The 23096-nt window shown below is 37.1% G+C and overlaps 1 protein-coding gene across 1 annotated transcript in view; it reads right to left on the reverse strand.

Annotated features, from left to right (window-relative positions):
• The window catches only part of Hibadh (3-hydroxyisobutyrate dehydrogenase), a 105268-nt gene extending 82551 nt beyond the window's left edge, over nucleotides 1-22717 (reverse strand). The window contains exons 1-2 of the mRNA XM_047562469.1: nucleotides 22545-22717; nucleotides 10298-10458 (exon numbers count right to left, since the gene is read on the reverse strand). Of these exons, the coding sequence (XP_047418425.1) occupies nucleotides 10298-10458; nucleotides 22545-22635 (252 nt within the window). The 5' untranslated portion in view covers nucleotides 22636-22717. The remainder of the gene's footprint in view (nucleotides 1-10297; nucleotides 10459-22544) is intronic.
• Between the last annotated feature and the right edge of the window lie 379 nt (nucleotides 22718-23096).

Consider the following 23096-nt stretch of genomic DNA (forward strand, 5'->3'; position numbering starts at 1 on the left):
TTCAAAAAGAGGCAACCATTTCCTGGAAAACTACTCAAATTTATTCAAGAAAAATATAGCTCAGTAAAATGAAAAGATAAGAAATGAAGTCATCAGAGTCATAATTTCTACTCCTAGACTATCTCAAAAACATGGGTTACTTGGAGAGCCCCATTTATTCATCTGCACAATAGTAAACACAATGCAAACAATAGCTTATCTTTCAGGCCTTTCCTTCTATTGTAGTTTCATCTCTAGATCTTTCAGAGATATCAACAAGTTCTGAGGTCTAAGAGTCAATTTTAGGTTTCTTCTTAGGAACTGAGTTCTCTTCCATTGAAAGAAATTCAATTTCATCTAGATAACACCTTGAGAGGTCCCTAAAGGGCACCAGCAATTAGCTTACAGATCTAAGGGTGCTTCACACCTTCAAGCTTCTCATGCCCATGACCTGGCAGTGCCAAATCATCCAATTGCCAAGTGCATGGGGTGGCCAATCAACCCCCTGCATCCCTAGCATCTGCTTCTTGGGATGCTTGGGTTGCCAGAGCACTGCTAACCCCTCAATTATATAGGAAAGTAGTGTCAAAGCTCACAAGCCTGGAAAAAACACACAATGATAGTGATAGCTGGAATGTCACCACTATACTGGCCATGATTGCTCCATGTCTTATAATGACATACATTGGTATATTATAATAGCAGCCTTTAATTTGCATTACAAAGGCATGTTATCAGATAGGCAAACACTCAAATAATCTTGCCATCAATGTGATGACTTCAAGACTGAAATAATTGATGAAATTTGGCCACAACTCAAAAGCTAAGGGGAAAAAAAACAACCTCATTGCCAATCTGACACTAACCACAAAAGCCTTTAGGAGCCAAACTAATTAGAGTCCCTTCAATTACATTTGCTAATTGAGTGGATAAGCAAAGACAGCATGGATCAGAGAAAAGAACACTAATCTGGGGAAGCCAGAGAACCAGGTTCAGTTGCAGCTCAGCCAAGAAGTCATGTGTTATTTTGTACAAATCATTTAACCTCTGGCTTCAGTTTCTCAATCAATCTATAAGATAAAAATAGTAATATGGGTTGGGTTATCGTTAAGGGATTCCATCTCCAAAGTAGAAAGGAAACTGGGCAGAGATACTTTTCACACTTAGTAACATTAAATACTAGGAAATGTATGGTCCCTGTGAGAAAGGGCTGATGGGGCTGGAACACCTGCAGTGATTCAGTACAAATGGACAGCATTAGCAGGACTCACGCTGTGCAGGTCAGGTCGGCAATACCTCCACATCTGTGGACAATCCCTGGCCTGGCTGATTGAATCTTGGCTCTGCTATGACTGCTGAGGCTGTCCAGACAGGTCTCATGCTAATTACAACAACCTCATTTTTATACCATTATGAATTAAGATGAGTCTATCTTTTTATTGGTTTCCATGTATATCTCAATATCTCCAGTCTTTAAGAATTCTCACAGCCAGTTTCTCTGGACTTCACCCTGATTCATCTGTCTGCCAGGATACATCAATGGTAACTGTGTAATATAAAGAGTAAAGGACTGGATAAATTCTAGACAAAATGTGCTCTGCTGAAGCAGGGAAAGGGAGAAGGACCAAGAATAATCTGAAGGAACTGTACCTCCTCTTTACAAATCCACTGGAAGGAGACAATTGTTGCCTCATTACTTTATATGAAGAGAAAAAATCTTGCTCTCTTCCAGTCAAGACAGAAAAGTCAAGTTCAGCATTATTTCCAAGTAAATGGGTAACAGAGCTTGCAAAGAAACAATATGAACGTGACCTTGTTAAACTTCTACTCCTGTGGTTTTTAATCTTTGGAAGTAGAAAAACACACTGTTACTTCAAAATTATACTACATTTGACTGACAAAAACGTTTTGTGCCTATATTTTGAAACATCTGGTCAACAATGATGGAGCCCACTCAGCAAGAGGCTTTTAAAGTTCTTATTTAACAAGATGTGAGTGGATGCCAGATTAGAACCCAAGAGATTTACTTAACCAAACATGTTCAGCCTTACAATCCAGGAACAACAAAATGGTTTCCAAGTTTTTAAAGGGAAAACAAAAGAGGATCTAATTAAGCCTCATTCAACCAGAAAACTCATATGAAAATGATGCTTATGTCCCAGACTTTTGGCACGTATCAGCATCTCCATGGAAAATCCTAGACAATGAAAATGAAGCACAAGTTGCATGCCCTTCATGCTAAGGCTTAAATTACAAAGAGAGACAAGCATCTTCTTATCACAGATGTGGGAGAGAAGGGACAGTACAGAATAGTTCCGTAAACAGGTATGCTGTCAAATAGCCATCTGATTTGATTTTAATTTTTATCAGTTTTCATTTAAAAATATGTCTATTATTTCCTTCCAAAGCACTTTAAACTTCATGATTCAGCAAAAACAGTGATGTGCTTGTATGTATAGTATTGGGGGGAAATGTATGTTGAGAAACATGGTATAGATACAACCACCAGCACCACAGGAAGAATAGCAGGAGCAGTAATAGCACTCTTTATGTGCCAGGTCCTCTAGGACTAAGAGGGAGTTATTGTTACTATCTCTATTTTATAAGACAAGGAAATTTACGCAAAAGAGAGATTAATAATCTATTCAAAGCCACACACATAGTACAGAGCAGAGCTGGGATTTGGCCCCAGACAATCTCATGTTTTAAAACACACGTTGACCATGTATTGATTTTTAATTTCTAATAGATGCAGGCCTAATGGTTGTCATTAGTTACACTGTTAACAAAGATGCTAAAAGTTGTGATGATGTGTTGTAGGTCAAATCTAAATTTCTAACAGAAACAAGGATACAATAAGCAAATACTAAACCAGGGAAGACCAAATTTTTAATGGAAATGACCACAAATAACAAATTTAATAAATTATAAATGCCTCATTAGAACTGGTTAATCTTTAAAGGCATAAATAAGCTAATTGGTCATGTAAAACACTTAACATGTCAAAATTTTTATTTCCTTAATAAGCCATGTAGTACTTTTTTTGTGGTGGGAGTGGCCCTGGGGATGGGCCCCAGGGCCTCATGTTATACTAGGCAAGAGCTCTACCACTGAGCTACACTCCCAGCCCCATGTGGTACTTTTTACGAGGATCTTTAGAACTAGCTGATTGCTCTTTGAGTTAGATATGCCTATTCTGGAACTTTTTTCTTCCCTGCTAATCTCCCTGCTGATCAGAAATCAACTGGAAGCAAGCATTCTGCAATTTGGGAGAGGGGGGAGAAACTTTTGTTTACTTTGGCTTTCACCTCATCAGCTTCACTTAATATTCACACTGGTGGAAGAGTGTGGGGAGGTGAATACCTGTCATTAAAATGTTGGAGTCAACTAAAATACACCCAGAATTTTTTAACCTTTAATCCCTTCAGGGCACTGTTTTACGCAGGGTAACAAGTTTCATGGTTTTCACCTATATTTTTCCAGTCTTATTTCAAGTTGTGTCTTTGCTTTATAGTGCAGAATGAAGTTCATTATTTTATCAAATACTTTGTAAACATAAATATAAAAAATATTAACATATTAATATATGTGAACTTACTTCATTTGAATTACTATTACCTTTTATTAAAGGAATATTCTAGAAAATCACACTTGTTCAAGTGATATTGCCACTGTTCAAAACATTTTCTAAGCTGTCAACATATATCATTTATCAATAAATGTTTTCATTTTATTATGACAGGTACTTCCTCTCAGGCCCAAAGCTTTTTCACCCTCTTATCTTTCTCACTTCATTCATCTATATTTCATTCTCCTACCCTCCACTGCTGATAATAATCAATACTCAGAGAATCTTGTTGAGTCCAGACTCTTAAGAGAACCAGAGATGGGAGGAAGATGGGATGCAAAAAAAGAGAATTCCATATTCCAGGCTTCCGGCCTCAATGTGAACCACACACAGAACCTGTCTGTGTACTGGGTACAGAGGTCAGAGGGGCACACAAGAAGTGAAGGCAAGTCTTCACTATTCGCTAGTCTGAAAGAAAGTTACCCAGAACCCATATTCTTTCCTTACACCCACTTACATATCACAAGAAAGAGGGAAAAGAAAAACCTGGTCATTAAGTCTGTGTCCTGGAACTCTTTAATTTCCATCCATGAGTCTGGGAGACCTTGTCTTCATGACTTTTATTTTAGACTACATCATTTCTATGTGTGGGTAAGCAAAGACTATACACAATATTTCTGTAGTTCTTCATCAGAAATGGCTTTTAATAGTTATTTTTTAAAAACTGCTTTATTAGCATATTATAGTCAAATTATAATTTTAATAGGAATTCCTTGTAATATTAGTTTGTCTTGTCCCCTGAGACATATCTAACACCTTGTCACATTCAGCTCAACCTGTCTTATTTACCACAGCACTAGGTGAACTTTTAGACAAATGACAGGTATTCAAGTGATTATCTGTTGAACTAAAGTAAAATCTCTAGCAAACAGAGTCTGAGACTCCTCTTTTTGAAGAAAAAGCTCCTTCAATCCCATTCTTATCTCAGGTAAATGCTATGTATTCTGCTGTCTAACTAAATGTCAGGTCTTTAAAGCAAATGCCTTCTCACTTAAGATAATGCATATTAAAAATATATATGATATTTTTACTTTTTTCATTCTACCTATCACAATTTGGAATCACATATTTGTGTTTCAATAATCTAAGAACCACTACTGATCCCCAAAGACAAGGATGATGACTCATTCTGGGTTATAGTTCCAGCGCCTGGCACACAGAAAGTACTCAAGAAATATCTGTTAAGTTAATGACTTAATGAAGGTCCTGGGTTTTTGTTTTTCAGTGCTGGAAATTGAACCCAGGGCCTTGTGCACACTAGGCAAGAACTCTACCACTGAGCAAGCAATATTCCCAGTCCTATGATCTGTTTTGCTATGGTAATCTGCAGGAACTTCATAATCAGAGCAATAGAAAGTAATTTTCCTTCACAAACAAGTGAGGACACTCTGACACTGCCATCTGAATGGAGAGCATCAGAAGAGAAAAACAGATGTATGTGTACAGTAGAAGTGCATCTAAGGTTTTTTTTTTTTTTGGTTTTGTTTTTGTTTGGTTTTTTGGTACCAAGGATTGAACCCAGGAGCACTTAACTACTGAGCCACATCCCCAGTCCTTTATTTATATTTTATTTAGAGACAGGGTCTCACTAAGTTGCTTGGGACCTTGCTAAGTTGCCGAGGCTGGCTTTGAAATATCACTTCTCCTCCCTTAGTCTCCTGAATCGCCAGGATTACAGGAGGGCACCACCAAGTCTGGCACATCTAAGGTTTATAGAAACTAATTTCTGGCTAACACTAACAAACAGTACTTACTATGTAACAAAGATGATTTTAAGTCTTTACACATACTGACTCATTTAATCCTCATATCTCCATGAAAAAGGTATGATTATTATCCTTATTTCACACATAAAACAGATTTAGAGATAATTTTAAAACTTTCCCATGTTTGCATAGACACTAAGTGGTGAAGACAAATTCCAAACCCAGGGCATTCTGTAGATTCCCAATACTTGCTCTATCAGTTTCCCTTGGCCGCCACAACAAATTACTATAAGCATGTGGCTTAAAACAACAAAAATTTACTCTTTCAAAACTCGGAAGACCAAAGTCTGAAATTGAGGTGTCAGCAGGGTCTCGTCCCTCCAAAGGCTCTAGGGGAGGGATCTTCTTTGCCTCTTCCAGCTTCAAGTGGCTCATGAAGTTCCTTGGCTACAGGAGCATAACTCTAATGTCTGCTTCCCATCTTCACATGGCCTTCCTCTTTGGGTCTTTATGTCTTCTTTCCTGTCTCTTGGAAGGACACTTGTGACTGGATTTAGAGCCCACCCTAAATCCAGGATGATCTCAAGATCCTTAATTTTTGTCTTCAAAGATCCTGTTTCCAAAAAAGTCACATTCATAGGTACCAAGGGTTAGGACTTGGATTTATTTTTTATTTTTTATTTTTTTGTCATGCTGGGGATTGACCCAGGTCGTTACACATGCCAAACACATATTCCACCACTGAGCTATATCTCTAGACTTCTGTTTTTAAATGACTTTATTGAGCTATAATTCATATATCATACAATTTACCCATTTAAAACTATATAATTGATGGCTTTTAGTACTGTGACAGGTTGTGCTACCATTACCAGAGTCAATTTTAGAATCTTTTCAAGAAGAAACTCTATACCCATTAGCTATCATTCCTGTGTCTACCTCCACCTCAACCCCAGTACTAAGCAACCAGGGTACTTTCTATCTCTACATATTTTCTTATTCTAGACTTTCATATGAATGGACTTGTACAATATCTGGTCTTTGGGAACTGGCTTCTTTCATTTAACATCTTTTCAGAGTTCATCTGTATTGTAGCAAATGTAAGTCCTTCATTCCTTTTAATTATTGAATAATATTTCATCACATAGACATAAAACATTTTGTTTAACCATTCATCTACTGCTGTACATTTGGGTTGCTTCCACCTTTTGGCTATTATGAATTATGCTATTAACATAAGTTAACAGCATACATGTTTTTACTTCTCTTGTGCCTATACCTATGAGTATAATTACTAGGTCATGTCATAACTCTATGCTTAATTATCTGAGGAACTCCTACTAGCTGAACCATTTTACATTTTATGAGTGTTCTAATTTCTTCACATCCTCACCAAAACTTTTTGTTCTCTAATTTTTTTATTCTAGCCATCCTGGTGTGCATACCTCATGGTTTTGACTGCACTTCCCTAGTGACTAATAATGTTAAGAATCTTCGTGTGTTTACTGGTCATTTGTATAACTTCCTTGAAGAAACATTTATTCAGATATTTTGCCCCTTTAATTATTTGTCTTTTACATTTGAGTTGTAAGGCTTCTATTATGATTTAGATAGGAGGTGACCCCAAAAACTCATATGTGAGACAATGCAAGAATTTTCAGAGGGGAAATTATTAGATTATGAAAGCTTGCCAGCTGTGACTGATATGGATTAACTGGGCAGTAACTATAGGTGTGTAGGGTGTGGCTGGAGGAAACAGGTTACTAGGGATATGCCTTTGGGGTTTATATATTGTCCTTGATGTGCAGAGCTCTCTCTCCATTCTGGTTGCCATGTCCTGAGCTGCTTTCCTCCATCGTGCCCTTCCCACCTTCATGTTCTACCTCGCCTTGATTCAGAGCTATGGATTCAATTAACCATAGACTGAATCTCTGAAACCATGAGCTAAAATAAACTTTTCCTCCTCTAAGTTGTTCTTATCAAGTCTTTAGTTCATTGCAATGAAAAAGCTAACTTTATATATTCAAGATATAAGTCCCATATCAGATATAAATATTTTATCCCATTCTGTGGATTGTCTTTTCACTTTCTTGATGGTGTTCTTTGGAGCACAAACATTTTTTACTTTGATGCAGTCCAATTTATCTGTTTTCAATTTTGTTGCTCATATTCTTGTTGTCAGATCTAAAAATTCTTTGCCAAATCCAAGGTCAAGAATACTTACTCCTGTGTCTTCTATTAAGACATACTTAACTTCTGTATTCCCACTCAACAGCCCATTATAATGGGTAATTATTAATTAATTCCAACAAACTTCAAGAGTACAGAACCACACATTAAAGAGAGAATGGGACAGGGAATATATGATCAGTGACTTGAGACCACTTATTCAAAAAGCATCTAGGCACTTCATTTTTCAGAAACCTAGTTTATAAACAGATAACAAGTTGCTATATTTCAGAATAAGGAAAATGCTCCAAAATGACTGACACATTAGTTTCCCTATTTAGTGACTATGTGTCATGTAATTAAGAGCCAAAGCTCTGAAGTCAAAGAAAGACCTTTGTTTAGATCCAGGTTTTTACTATTCACTCACTGTATAGCCTTGGGATATTATTTAATTTTTCCACAAATAAGTTTCCTGATAATAAAATGATAAAATGAATAAGAAAAAATGTTGCAAAGATAAAATGAGATAACACAAAATAGCAAAAGACTTGACAAACTATAGGTACTCACTAAATACTAGATTCTTTCCTTTCCCTTTTATATGTAAGTATCTCCTATACTCAGGGATAAGCCTTATTCTTAAAGTAGGCTTGCCTCATACCTACCTAAAATTAACAAAGAACAAGAATTTTGTTGGGAAATGGAGGTAAGGGGGGTAACTTCGGAATATGAGATAATTCAGGCAGAGCATCAGAAAGATCTGGAATCTAGGAAGAAGCAGAAAAGATTCACAAAGTAGTGATCATCATTTCAGTTATTCCACTGGTAAGGTGTAAAGGCTATAGGCATAGAGAGAAAATAACAGCATCAATAATAACTTAAAAGGTCATAAGCTTCTGCTTTGCCAGTCCAGGTTTCTTTCTCTTCAGTTAAATTCTATATTTATTGGAGATATTTACTCAGTTTAGAAACTGAGTAGCACAGCTACTCTTACAGACAATATGTAAACCACTGTAAAGTTACACCACTACCACAGATGTGTTATTTCAAAAAGTAAAATCCATTTCCTCAAAATAACTGAGAATTGATTCATCCCAGACTGAATATCAACTTAAATGCTTACCATATTTGAAGATAGCAAAAAGTCACCCTTCCAGATTCTCTAGCAAAATTATTGATCAAATCTCTCAAACAAGGTTACTAAGTTGCTAAGTTACCTCAGGTCATCTATAAGCACTGGGAGGACAGTGTTGGTTCTCACAGACTGCATAGGCTTAAGGAAGTTTCAACATTATTTGGTCAAGTTCCAAAATCACACTCTCATTCTCATAAAAGACTGCTGCCATTTCCAGATGGTATGTAACCATGGGAGGGAAGAATATACAGATGTCCAGTTCAGCAAATGGCCTCTAAATTACCTAAATCTGTCCTTTATCTAGGCATTGCATTTCACAGTATTCACCTTGAAGTCTATCATCTAGAAGTTGACTGCTAAATTTTATTTTATTTTATTTTACTTTACTTTACTTTTCACTTCACTTCACTTCACTTCACTTCACTTTTTTGGTACCAGGCATTTGAACCCAGGGACACCACCACTGAACCACATCCCAGTCCTTTTTTATATTTTATTTAGAGACAGAGTCTCACTAAGTTGATGAGGCTGGCTTTGAACTCACAATCCTCCTGCCTTAGCCTCCAGAACTACTGGGATTACAGGTGTGCACCACTGCACCCAGCTGAATTTTATTTTTCTCTCATCTTTTTCTATAGTTCCCAGGAGGTTTTTAGATTTCTCCCAGTTCTCATGTCATCTGAGTTACTAATAAAGTTCAACAAATCCAAAAAAATAAAGTAAAATCCATCTTCTCAATATACAAGACTGAACCAGCAGTCTCATTCAATATGATAAACTCCAATGTCCAAATTCTTGAAACATAAATGGTAGCCTAAAACAACACTCTAGAGATCTGTTAACACACAGTGTTTTTAGGTCATCTCTAGGTTTATAGCCAATAACTAAAAGTACTATCATACAGTTATTTACAAAATACATTCACCTATATTCTCGCATTGAAGTTTCAAAATCTAATGACATAGGTTTTCATCAGTCACATTTTACAAATGAGAAAACCAGCAGAGGTAAAGTAACTTGCCACCATTAAGACAGCATGTAAATATCTGATCCAGGACTCAAGCTAAGCTTGTATCTCTAAGCCCATTTCTGTTCTAAGACAATCATGCCTGTCCTTCACTAACTTGGAAGGCTACTCCCACCAAACAAACTGCTTTAACAGCATAATCAGTAAAGTTACTATCTCAGGAAACTAACAGAGCAAAACAAAACCCTCCGATCAAATTTGGGAAATGTTCCAGGTCACCTGTTACAGCATATATCCTTTCCCCAAAACAGTAATGGAAGTGCTCCTTTGCTGCACATGTGGATGCTGAATAATTGTTAAATATCCAATGAAATAAAGTTAACTATGAATTAGGCTTACAACTTCATTTGATATACTTCCAAGATATCATTTATTTGAATGTACATTCTGTTTTTGTTGTTTTTATTCTAATACTGGGATTGAACCCAGGGGTGCTTTACCACTCAAATATATCCTCAATCCTGTTTTTATTTTTTATCTTGAGACAGGGTCTCACTAAGTTGCTGAGGGTCCTGCTAAGTTACTGAAGCTGTCCTTGAACATGTAATACTCCTATATCCACCTTACAGGGATTACAGGTGTGAGTAACTGCATCTGGCATACATTCATTTTTAATTATCAAAATATAAAGCAATATGCAGGGAAGACCTTACCTGTTCACCTGCCTCTTGAAACTCTTTGCACGCATCAGGGAATACATCATAAATAATGAGCGGATAACCATGTTTCATGAGGTTTTTTGCCATTGGATTCCCCATGTTGCCCAGTCCAATGAATCCAACCGGAGTCTTAGAAGCCATTGACCTAGAACACACTGATTTCAATACAATACTTTCAATAGGAGCAGATAACATTTTTCATTGTAAACATTCTTTCAATATTTATAAGTCAGTTGTCATTTATGTTTTCTACAAAAGGGCCTTTTAAAAGAACAGTTTTAAAGTAATAACCTAACCACACTTAAAGGTATCAATAATGTGCAAGCAAATTTTACTTCTGATTATTTAGTTCTTCATAAAACATTCATAAAACTTTAAGCGATCTTTCCTATTTTCTGCCTCTATAACATCCCTTTACCATTTTTAACAATAAATTCAAAAATGTTATCATTTATAAATCTCCTCTTGTCAGTTACCCACTATTTAAAGCATTTTAATTCCTTATATTTATACTATCTCCTGTAATGATGTAGGTAAAAGACTAAAAGGTCTATACCCTTAGACAAACCTTAGCCTGGGTGTGAAGCTTGGTGACAGAACACAAGCTTAGAAAGTCAAGACCCTATGTTTAATACACAGAGTTTTAAAAATCCTAATAAAATGTTAAATCTAGGAGAATATATTTCAAGAAAAGTTACTATTTTATACATGTGGTCCTGAGGGAAGGGTGGGGAAAGGAGAGAAAGGAAATGCTTCCATGGGCTTTAAAACTGTAAAGGTAAAAGTATCAGGACCTGGGCTTAGCACCTTTGCACCTTCAGAAAAGAGGGGTTTACAGAGAAGGCAAGAAGAAAGGTAGGAAAATGGAGGGAAGGGAGGGATGGAGGGAGGGGAAGAAGGAGGGAGGGAAAAGGAGAAGTGTCTTTATATACAAGAATGGTTTTTGTTTTTCATCAAAGGTTTTTCTAAATTACTTTGGGGGCACATGATTCAAAACTTTAGAGTAAAAAAGGTTTTACACTACCACAGAAATAACATTGAATACAAGGTCTCAGATTTTAGAACTCCACTCAACAAACATTCACTGCATATGAAGTACTGAGGATAGTGGGGGACAGACAAAGCAAGGTGGGGTCCTTGACCTGGAAAAGCTCCCAGTCAAGGCAAGGAAGAGAGAAATAACTCCACTTGGCATTTCATTTGCCAGTTTTCTTTTCTTTTTTTTCTTTGAAATTCTCCAGTTTCAAAATTGTGGAGTGCAACAACTAATCACAGTCACCCTCTCATGTTTCAGATCCTCTCAAATTATAGATCCCTGTTCTTCCTTGAACTTACTCTGAATATAATAACATTTTTCTAAAAAAATGTTTGAAGTTCTAATGCTTATTGGGTTAGAAGCATATTTAATTCCTTTTAATATGATTATTGACTATCACTTCTATTAAATGTGGGTATCAAGTAAGATCAAGCAAGAACACCTTACTAATGCCAAGTTTAACACACTGGGTATAACGGGATCCCTTTGTCTGACATTCTGGCCCACAAGGATTCAATGACAGAGAAATGACACCTAAATGAAATAAATTTTATTCTGAAATTAAACAGAATGAGAGGTATATATTATAAGAGGATTCTTTCCCCCTCCTCCCCCTCTTCCTCCTCCTCCCCTCCTCCCCTCCCCCTCCTCCTCCTCCTCCCCTCCTTCTCCTTCTTCTTCTTCTGATACAAGGGAACGAACCCAGGGGTGCTCAACCACTGAGCCACATCTCTAGCCCTTTTAGATTTTTATTTACAGACAGGATCTCACTGAGTTGCTTAGTGCCTCACTAAGTTGCTGAGGCTGGCTTTGAATTCACGACCCTCCTACCTAAGCCTTCCAAGTCACTGGGATTATAGGTATGCACCACTGCACCTGGCTTTTAAGAGTATTCTAATGTTCTTAAGCACACTAACAAAAATAGCTTGAGAGAAAATGTAGTCTTATTGTTCTGGGCTATTGTGTTAATGTTGGAAAGGTTTTTGTTTTTGTTTTTGTTTTTGATTTTGTTTTTGAGGGACTGAACTCAGGGGCACTCAACCACTGAGCCACATCCCCAGCCCTAATTTGTATATTTAGAGACAGGGTCTCACTGAGTTGCTTAGCACCTCACTTTTGCTGAGGCTGTCTTTGAACCTCCAGTCTCAGCGTCCCGAGCCACTAGGATTACAGGTGTGCGCCCCTACGCATGGCTGGAAGGTATAATTTAACAATCTAAAAACTTTAGAAACTAGGAAGACTAATGTTTTACTACATGCCAGACACTAAAGACTTTATAGATAACACTGTCATCATGTACTATCATTAAACCCATCTTTCAGTAAATGGCTAAGAATTTATTAAGTTGTAACTCAATATTCAAATGAGGTCAGTCTGACTAGGTTCTTGATTTGTATGACACTGCCCTCCATTCTTCCATTCCTCCTGTAGTATTTCCAAAGAAATGAAACAGAAGATTTAAATTAGAAGAAATAATATGACCACATGTGGAAGGTTAAAGCATGCTAAACAATGTGACTGTGTTTTGAGGCAAGAGGTAGTTATTGAAGGGTGGGATAAGAAATGATATGATCAGACTTACACTTTAGAAAGAGAAATGAAGCAGCAGTATACAACAGATGAACTTGAAGAAAGAGTCTGAATTCAAGAAGACCAACTGGAAGAAAGAGTCTGAATTCAAGAAGATCAACATAAATGTAACAGTAATTCTTTAGATCTTAGTTCAGGTTGCTATAACAAATATTCAGATTGTAGGGTGGCTTAAATAAGAATTCTGGAGGAAAGTCCAAATGAAAGTAACAAAGATGCCAGTTGGCCATTTTCTCTTTGTATTCTCACATGGCAGAAAAAGAGAGGATGAGAGCTCATGTCTCTGATTATGAGTTCTAATTTCATAAACTAATTCCGTCCCAAAGATCCTACCCTTCAAAACCATCATCTTAAAGGTTTGAATTTCAATATATGAATCTTGAAGAGACACAAATATTCAGTCCATAAAAAACAGAAAGAGTAGTAACCATAGGGAAAGACAAATAGGCAAAATTATTCCAAGGCAGGAAAAAAATGTAACAATGGATTGGACTATGGGCTGAAATATAAGGCAAAGGTCAAAAATGACACTAAGAGAATAGTAGTACCAATACCTTAAGTAGAGAAATCAAAAAGGAGAGTTGGTTCCATTTTAAATAGGGCAACTATGAGCTATCTGTGAGCTGAAAGATGTCCAGCAAACTTAGAAATATGACCAAGGTTGTAGGGACAAAATGAGAAAAGTTTCCATGGCTAGGATAAGAAAAGAGAGAAAGAGAGAGAGAGAGAGAGAGAGAAAGAGAGAGAGACAGATTGATTTGACCATCTATTTCAAAATCAGAGTTGAAATTGTGAAAGTTAACAAGAACAGAGAGGCTGAAGTTCAAAGGCTGAACTTCTTTGAAGCCCAAGGGAATAAGTACACTTAGAAGTCAAAAAGATGAAACCAACCCTGACATGACACAGATGTTAGAACTAAAAATATAAGGACATTATAAATTATTATAACTGTAATCCATACATTTCAAAAGTAGAAATATGGAAGATAGTTTTAAAAATCCAAATCAAAATTACTTGAGGTGAAATCTACAATGTGATGGTGAAAATTACAGTGGAAAATTAGCAGCAGAATAGACATTGCAGAAGAAAAGATCAATATCCTTACTGGCAAAGCAATAGAAACTACCCAAAGCAAAACAGAGAGAAAAAATAATTCTAAAAATGAAAAGAGCATTAATGAGTTGAGACAGTTTTAACCAGCCAAACGCATATGCAATTGAAGTCCTCAAATTAGAAAAGTAAAGGAAAAAAAAAAAAAACTATGGGAAGAACTAATGGTCAAAAATCTTCCAATTTTTTAAAAACTGCCTCCAAGAAGTTTAATGAATCCCAATACAACAAAAAATAAAACTATGCCAAGACACATCATAATCAAAATGCTAAAAGCAGTCAGAGGGAAAGCATGGAGGCAGATTTCAGAAACAATGCAACTGAGAAGACATTAGAGCAACATCTTTAAAATATTGAGGAGGAAAAAACTGTCAAGCTAGAAATCTATACCCAGTGAAAATATACAAAGATTCCTATTTGTAAATACAAAGATGCACAAGGAAATTTAGGGTAGTGGTAACAGATACATTCAATATCTTGATTGTGATGATGGTTTCTCAGGTACATATACATCAAACTTATCAAATTGTAGTTTAATTATGTGCAATTTATTATACGTCAACTATATTGCAAATAGCTGGGGTTAGGAATTTTTTTTTAATTGGGGGGGTGTACCCAGGATTGAACTCAGGGGCACTCAGTCACTGAGTCACATCCCCAGCCCTATTTTGTATTTTATTTAGAGACAGGTCTCACTGAGTTGCTTAGCGCCTTGCTCTAGCTGAGGCTGGCTTTGAACTTGCAATCCTCTTGTCGTAGCCTTCTGAGCTGCTGGGATCACAGGCATGTGCCACCTTGACCAGCTCAAATAGCTATTTTTATTTCATTTTATTTTTTGGTGGTGCAGGGGATTGAACCCAGGGCCTTGGGCTCACAAGGCAAGCACTTTACCAACTGAGTTATACCCCCAGTCCAAATAGTTGTTTTTAAAACATCAACATCATAGACTTTTAGAACATTATAGAAACATTATAGAAACAAACATTAGAGTTCTCAACTTTATATTAAGAAAGTAATATATCAATTGAATGTAATGTGTGAAAACCAAGTGCATCCTGATTTGGGAAAAAACCATAAAAGACATTCTTGAGAAGAAGAGAATCAAACAGTAAATTTTTTTAGCTTTGCAATCCATAAGGCCTGTGTCACAATCGTTCCACTCATCCACTATAGTTTGAAAGCAGTCATAGGCAATACAAATACAAATAGGTGTGCTTGTGTTCTGATACAACCTTATTTATAAAACTTTATTTATAAAAGTTTTATAAACTTTATTTATAAAAACAGGTGCCCAACCAGTTTGTTGCTCTGTACTATACACTAACTTCTGTATACCACAAATAGTTTATTATAGCACTGTTTGTTACAACAGAAAAACCACAAAAAATTAAATAACTGCTAATAGTCCACTTAATTCATAATAAAATATGCATTAAAAAGATACTTAATAATTTATACTAAATGCAATGAAATATTATACCAATATTTAAAAGAACGTGATATATGTATCTAAAAGCATAGGAAAAATCTCCAGGACAAGTTATTGAGTGAAAACAAAAAAGGTAAGTCGCAAAACTTTATACTGTACAGTGTGCTTATTTTTCTGGTTTTCTATATAGATACATAATAAATGGCAGTTAAGGGCTGGGGAGATAGCTTCAGTCGGTAGAGTGCTTGCCTTCCAAGCACAAGGCCCTGGGTTCGATCCCCAGCACCGCAAAAAAAAAAAAAAAAAAAAATGGCAGTTAATCTGGAGAGTCTGAGTAATGGACCAGATCTGAAGAAAAGATCTTACTTTTTACATCCTTTTGAGTTTTTACAATATATATGTAACTCCGATAACTACTTTTATAAGAAAATGAAATGGCATACAATAAGTGCTTGAATAAGCATTATGTGAATAAATCACTACTAACTAGAAAGGTTTCATCAAAGGGCTTATAGGGAATAAAATCCAGTTCTGACACAATTATAGAGTAACAATGGTGACAAAGTGGATCTAGCAAAGGTTAAACTTTTGCAGCAACCATTACACAATGCAGGTTGACTCTCGAATATCCTTTTCTCCCAGGTTCAGGGTCAGTTTCCAAACTGTCTAAACCAATACATGGTAATGCCATTTCTACCAAAATGTCTGGTTTCCCCCAGCACTAAGTCAAAGCTGGGGGAAATCAGAAAATGGAACACGAGATCCATGAAAGCATTGTAGCTTATCAGCAAACTTTTGTGACTCTCCATATCACTACCTAAGTGGCAGCCAGAGGGAAGGCAAACCAAAGGCAATGGATATGACCCAGAACTAAAGCAGAAGATTGAGAAAAATAATACTAGGATGCTATCAAAAGCATCAGTGAAACTGCTGATTATACATAAGTTTGAAGTTGGATATAAAACTAGAAAGGGACTTAATGAAATGAGGCAACGAGAAAGTGTGTCCATGTGTTAGAGGGTGAAAAGAAGGGGTCCAAAGACAAGGCGTAATAATGATATTTGTTGGTTAACAGAATGAGAATCATGGAATTAAATCAATCAGAAGACCAGTTCTTGTGAAACCCTAGCAAGAGAAATTCTGCCAAATTCTATGATAAGATCTAGAAGAGCTAAAGTAGAATGCTGATGTGGCTGAGGTTGAGGCAATCAAGCACAATAAGGCCCATGGTGGATAAGCCAACATGAATACCACTGAAGATGAAGCTTTCAATGATGGGCTCAGTTACCTTTATTTCACCTTAGCTTGTGACAGTTAGAGATAGGGTGGCAGTATTAGTCGATCTGATATTAAAAGAGAAGTTGTTTATTGATAGTGATAATATTTAAAATCAACAAAAGTATCTACCGTTTTATCAACAAGAGCACCTACTTGAGAAAAATGATTGTACAGATTATTTGAGACAATGCATGTAAAACGTTAAACAATGCTTAGCACATGATAGTCAATAAATATTAGCTACTTTTATTAACAATAATCAAGAAGTAGAACTATGGGACAAATCCTATGCCAAGTGGGTTAGAAGAAAGAAACAGAGATTGAAGAAGGTATAGAAGCATTTAGGAAATGAACTGTATCTGGGGAGAGACAACATTTAGTGAAGATCAAACAAGAGAAGGAGTGCTTGGCAAATAAAGAAGAATTTGTTCCCAGAGGGACAGAAATTCCAAGGAATACAATGGTATTATAATTACCCTAAAAACTTTCAAACCTAAAAAAACACATCTTTCTTGAAGGAAGTCCTGATAGTAGTATGTGGAAATAGCAAAGTTAGACCATAAGCTGGGGTTGAAAAAAAATAATAATAAGACATCATACAAAGGTGATAGTCATTGATCAACTAGTAAACCAGCAAGAAAATCTGGCAACATTAGTTTCTAAATTTACAGATGCTATTGTGAATGGGGTAGTTTTCATAATTTCTCTTTCAGAGGATTCATCACTTATGAATAAAAATGCATTCAATTTATGAGTGTTGATTTTATATCCTGCTACTTGTTGAATTCATTTATGAGTTCCAGAAGTTTTCTGGTAGAATTTTTGGCACCTCTAAGTATAGAATCGTGTCGTGGATAAAGAGTGAAAGTTTGAGTTCTTCTTTTCCTATTCCTATCCCTTTAATTTCTTTGGTCTGTCTAATTGCTCTGGCTACAGTTTCAAGGGTGATGTTGAAAAGAAGTGGCGAAAAAGGGCATCCCTGCCTTGTTCCAGTTTTTAGAGGGAATGCTTTCAGTTTTTCTCCATTTAGAATGATGTTGGCCATGGGCTTAGCATAGACAGACTTTAACTAACGAAAGAGGTGAAAGACCTCTACAATGAAAACTACAGAATGCTAAAGAAAGAAATTAAAGAAAACCTTAGAAGATGGAAAGATCTCCCATGTTCTTGGATAGGCAGAATTAACATTGTTAAAATGCCCATACTACCAAATTCAATGTAATTCCAATTAAAACCCCAATTACATAACTCACAGAAATAGAGAAAGCAATCACAAAATTCATTTGGAAAAATAAGAGACCCAGAATAGTCAAAGCAGTGCTTAGCAGGAAGAGTGAAGCAAGGAGGTATCACAATACCAGACCTTAAATTATACTACAGAGCAACAATAACAAAAACAGCATGATACTGGCACCAAAATAAACAGGTAGACCAATGGTACAGAATAGAAGCACAGAGACAAACCCACATAAATATGGTTATCTCATACTAGACAAAGGGCCAAAACATACAATGGAGAAAAGATAGCCTCTTCACAAATGGTGTTGGGAAAACTGGAAATCCATATGCAGCGAAATGAAACTAAACCCCTATCTCTCATTCTGCACAAAACTCAACTCAAAATGAATCAAGGAACTAGGAATTAGACCAGAGACCCTGCACCTAATGGAAGAAAAACTAGGTCCAAATCTTCACCATGTCAGTTTAGGACCAGACTTCCTTAACATGACTCCCAAAGCACAGGAAATAATAGCAAGAATCAATAAATGGGATAGATTCAAACTAAAAAGCTTTTTCTCAGCAAAGGAAACAATCAACAATATGAAGAGAGAGCCTACAGAGTGAGAGAAAATCTTTGCCACACGCATCAGATAGAGCACTCATCTCCAGAATTTATAAAGAACTCAAAAAACTTTACACCAAGAATACAAATAACCCAATCAATAAATGGGCTAAGGAAATGAGCAGACACTTCAAGGAAGAAGATCTACAAGCATTCTAAAGATATATGAAAAAATGTTCAACATCTCTAGTTATAAGAGAAATACAAATCAAACTACCCTAAAATTTCATCTCACCCCAATCAGAATGGCTATATCAAGAATACAAGCAAAATAGGTGTTGGCAAGGATGTGGGGGAAAAGGTACACTCATACCTTACTGGTGGGGTTGTAAATTGGTGCAGCCACTCTGGAAAGCAGTATGGAAATTCCTTAGAAAGCTTGGAATGGAACCCCCATTTGACCCAGCTATCCCACTCCTTGGTCTATACCCAAAGGACTTAAAATCAGCATACCACAGTGATGCAGCCACATCAATATTTATAGCAGCTCAATTCACAATAGCTAGATTGTGGAACCCACCTAGATGTCTTTCAATAGATGAAGGGATAAAGAAACTCTGGTATATATACACAATGGAATATGTATATATCCATAACCATAAAGAATAATAAAATTATGGCATTTGCAGGTAAATGGATGGAGTTGGAGAACATCATGCTAAGTGAAAGAAATCAATCCCAAAAAACGAAAGGCCGAATGATTTCTCTGATAAGTGGATAATGATACATAATGGGGGGACAGGGAAGGAGGCAAGAATGGAGGAAAGATGGATTGTATAGAGGGAAATGAGGGGTAGAAAGGGGCAGGGGGAAGAAAAGATAATAGAACCAGACAAACATCATTACCCTATGCACATGTATGATTACACAATGTGACCCAGAGAAATGAAAGTTGCACCCCATTTGTATACAATGAATCGAAAAAATAAAAATAAGTAAATTTACAGATGTAAGCTTATAGATTTTGATCTCTCAAATATAACATGATCAAAAATTACCCATTTCTTGATAATCTGAAATGCTAACAAAAATCAGTCTTAATTTTGAAATGCAAAAACTGGTAATAACAGCTTAAGAATTTTGCATTTCTGAAGGTTTTTTTCCTAATCAAAGTAATACATGTACATTGTAGAAAACTGTAAAATTGAAAGAGTATAGTTACATGGGAAAAGTTAATCTCATTACACAAATATAATCATTGTTAAGGTTTTTACATAGTCTTTCTAATCTTCTGAATGCATTTTTTTTCATTATATCATGAGATTACACTGTAGAGTAGTTTCTCCTTTTCCAAGAGGGATACATTCCAAGACATCCAGTGGATGTCCAAAATCTTGGGATGTACCAACCTGTTTCTTTCTGTTCAGAGATACCAATGATAGACTCTAATTTATAAATTCAGCACAGTAAAAGATTAACAACAATAAAATAGAACAATTATAACAATATACTTTAAGAAGGTATGTGAATATGGGGTCTCTCTCTCTGAAAATATCTTTTCATTTAATATTTTCAGTATGTGGTTAATGGTAGATAACTGGAACTGCAAAAAGAGAAAATGGATAAAAGGAGAATATGATTTATAGAATACCATGTCCCACTTTATCATATAATATTATGTCATGAACATTCTATTTGCTTTAATGCTTAAAAGTTGCAAAATTAAGGTTGGTGACTTACTCTAGAAATACCTTTATGATTTGGGCTAACTTGTTTTAGTAATAAATATTCTCCTTATGTAATATCACAAATTTAATATCAACTTTTAGTCCAAGGACCACATGCAACTTTTCAGAACCTCATATGCCACCCTGGAAGCTGATGTACAAGAAAAATAATGCCATTATATATTTGAATTTGGTTTATGCTGAAGTTACACTACTTTGAAAGTAGATTTCATATATACAAAAAGAATCAATAATAAAAAATTAGTATTCCCATTTCTGTATATGATGCTGGTTAATTTTCCCATTCCACCCCTCGTCAGGTGGTCACTGAGATAACCTGATATAAGATATTTTTCCATGTACATTTTGAAAGTCACATGTGTAGAGGGCCTTCAGCTGTAGATTTTCTTCCTCTGTACAAAAAAAGGTCTAAAACTAAATGTAATTTCCTTTAAAAATGAAAAACAAAATTTACTTTTATTGAAGGTGATGAAATCAATATATGTATAGTTAAATATTTCTTATTTTTCTATTTCCTTTGTGATGTTTTAAGTATGTTAAAATTGAAGTGTGGTATTAACTGATAACTTAAACATTTCATTTTTTTAATAATAAATTATATGAATCCTTAGAACATTGCCATCCATCTAATATAAGCACATTAACATACAATGGAGGTAAATAACCTAAAAAATTCAGAATATTATATAATGTTACTATTTAATCATGGTTCTTTTTCTTAATGTCTCTGGATGCCAAACTTGCAAACTCTGGATGCCAAACTTGTTTTTTCTATCCTTTGATTTGAACCTCAAAAAAGTTAACACTTTTGTAGTAAAATAAAATCAACCTGAGTGTTTAAAACAATTCCACAGAAAAAAAAAAACAAATGCTTATGTTTTAAACACTTATCACTAAAGAACTACTTCAAAGTTTTTCAGAAATCTATATTCTTACAACAACTTTGTGCTGAAGAACCTGAAGATCACATGCTAAAGTAGTCTAACTAGCACTGTGAGGTAGGCCCTTCCAATTTATAAAAGCAAGTATTAAAGTCTTAGGCCTCCAATTTTTCTACCAGGAATTGTAAGAACCTTCACAACTCTAAAAGCTATATGAAGGGTTCATTCAAATATCATTAGAACATCTTGTATAATCGCTAAACAGCAAATACATCTGACTCAACTAATGAAATATGAAAGAACTGAGTACCCTTTCTTGGAGGACAGGAGATGCGGTCTGCTGGGGTCCAAACTCAGGGCCTAGTGGACGCTAGACAAGTGCCCTACCACTGGGTAGAGAACCCCCAACCCCACTAGTAAGGCTTTGTTAATCCTGAATATGATCATACTAAACCTTGCATTGTTAAAATTCACTTTTACAGAAACACAACAGTGTTCCCACAAATCAACAATTTTTCAATTAAAGAGGAACCCTGGTGTCCTAGAACATGCAGGCACGAAGAAGAATGAAGGACTACTTTTTAGATACTGTTGGGGACATCCTAACTTATTTATTCAAAAGGGGTCTCAGGTTCCTTATGTGAAAAATCAAAGACTGAATTAGTTTTCCATGGATCTTCATGTAGCTCTAAAAACTGCCTCTTCCTAAGTTCCTGGTTAGTGTCCTTAACTTCTAATGGTATGGGGGGAGGGACACAGGGAAGGTTCAGTTTGCCTGGACGTTTTGAGGCTACAATTTTGAGGACGTTAAGAGTGTGGGTTAATAATTTGACAGGAGTGACTCTTCCAGGCAGCAGTTACAGAAGAGGGGTAAACCCGCCTTGCTGGTCAAGGGTGACAAACTTTGCTGGAATGCTAGGACACTGTCCAGCCATCTCTCCCAAAACCAGCTGTGGGCCCGAGGGTGCTCTCACTGAGTGTGCAACCTGGGGCGTCAGGAAGGCCAGGGGTCGCCGGGGTGAGTGCTGGGTCGCCCCTGCTGCTCGGTCCTCCAAATGTCCTCGGAGCCCAAACTCCAACGAAGCCTGTCCTGGACCCAAATACTCTTCCTTCACCCCTAGCCTTTGCCCGCCCCTTCCTAAGTTCCAAAAGGACACTGAACCCCGCACATCTGGGGCCGAGTGAGGGGATGCGGCAGAAGAGACAGAATTACAGGCAGGAGCGGCGGCCGCAGTGGGGGCCAGGCCTTTGGAACCAGTGAAAATTCTGTTTTTTAAACCCCAACCCAACCACAGCAACCTTGGCTGAAAAGACCTCCTCAGCCCCTCTGGTCGCCAGTAGTAGGCGGCCAGAAGAGGACCAAGGGAAGAGGCGCGAGGTCCTTACCCGCTGCAAGGCTGGCTGCTGCCGGCCGCTGCCTGTGGCTCCAGTACCGGAGGCCGGAGGTGGCTCCTCGGAGCCGCAAGGAGGCTGCCATGCTGCCCCCCGCCCCGCCTCCCCGCGGTGACCTCCACCGCCTCCCAGCTGGGCCACTGACGGAGAGAGTGCGCAACCCCGCGGGCGGGCTGGCGCGATAGCGGCGTGGGACCGCTCGCGCATGCGCTCTCGCTGTTCTGGGAGGGCGTCTGCCCGCAACGGGAGGAGCGCGGCACGGAGAGGCGCGGCCCGGGAGGGGCAGGACCTGTCAATCCCCTTAGAGACAGGGCAATGGACCAATAAGAACTCGAGAACCTCCACCACCCCGGTCCCGCCCACAGGCTCCCTCAACGTTTTAAACCTTCGAGCGTGTGTCTCCTTGTTTACTAAAACGTGGAGGGTGTGTGGGAGGAGGTGTCTGTCGCTCATTACCGCCTCCACAGAGCACCTGTACCCCAGAAACACTTCTTCCAAGAGCTGTAGCTATGCGTTTCTACGTTGCAGGCAAGGACAAACTTTGAC

Source organism: Sciurus carolinensis, chromosome 8 (genome assembly GCF_902686445.1).
Source record: "Sciurus carolinensis chromosome 8, mSciCar1.2, whole genome shotgun sequence".
NCBI lineage: Eukaryota > Metazoa > Chordata > Mammalia > Rodentia > Sciuridae > Sciurus > Sciurus carolinensis.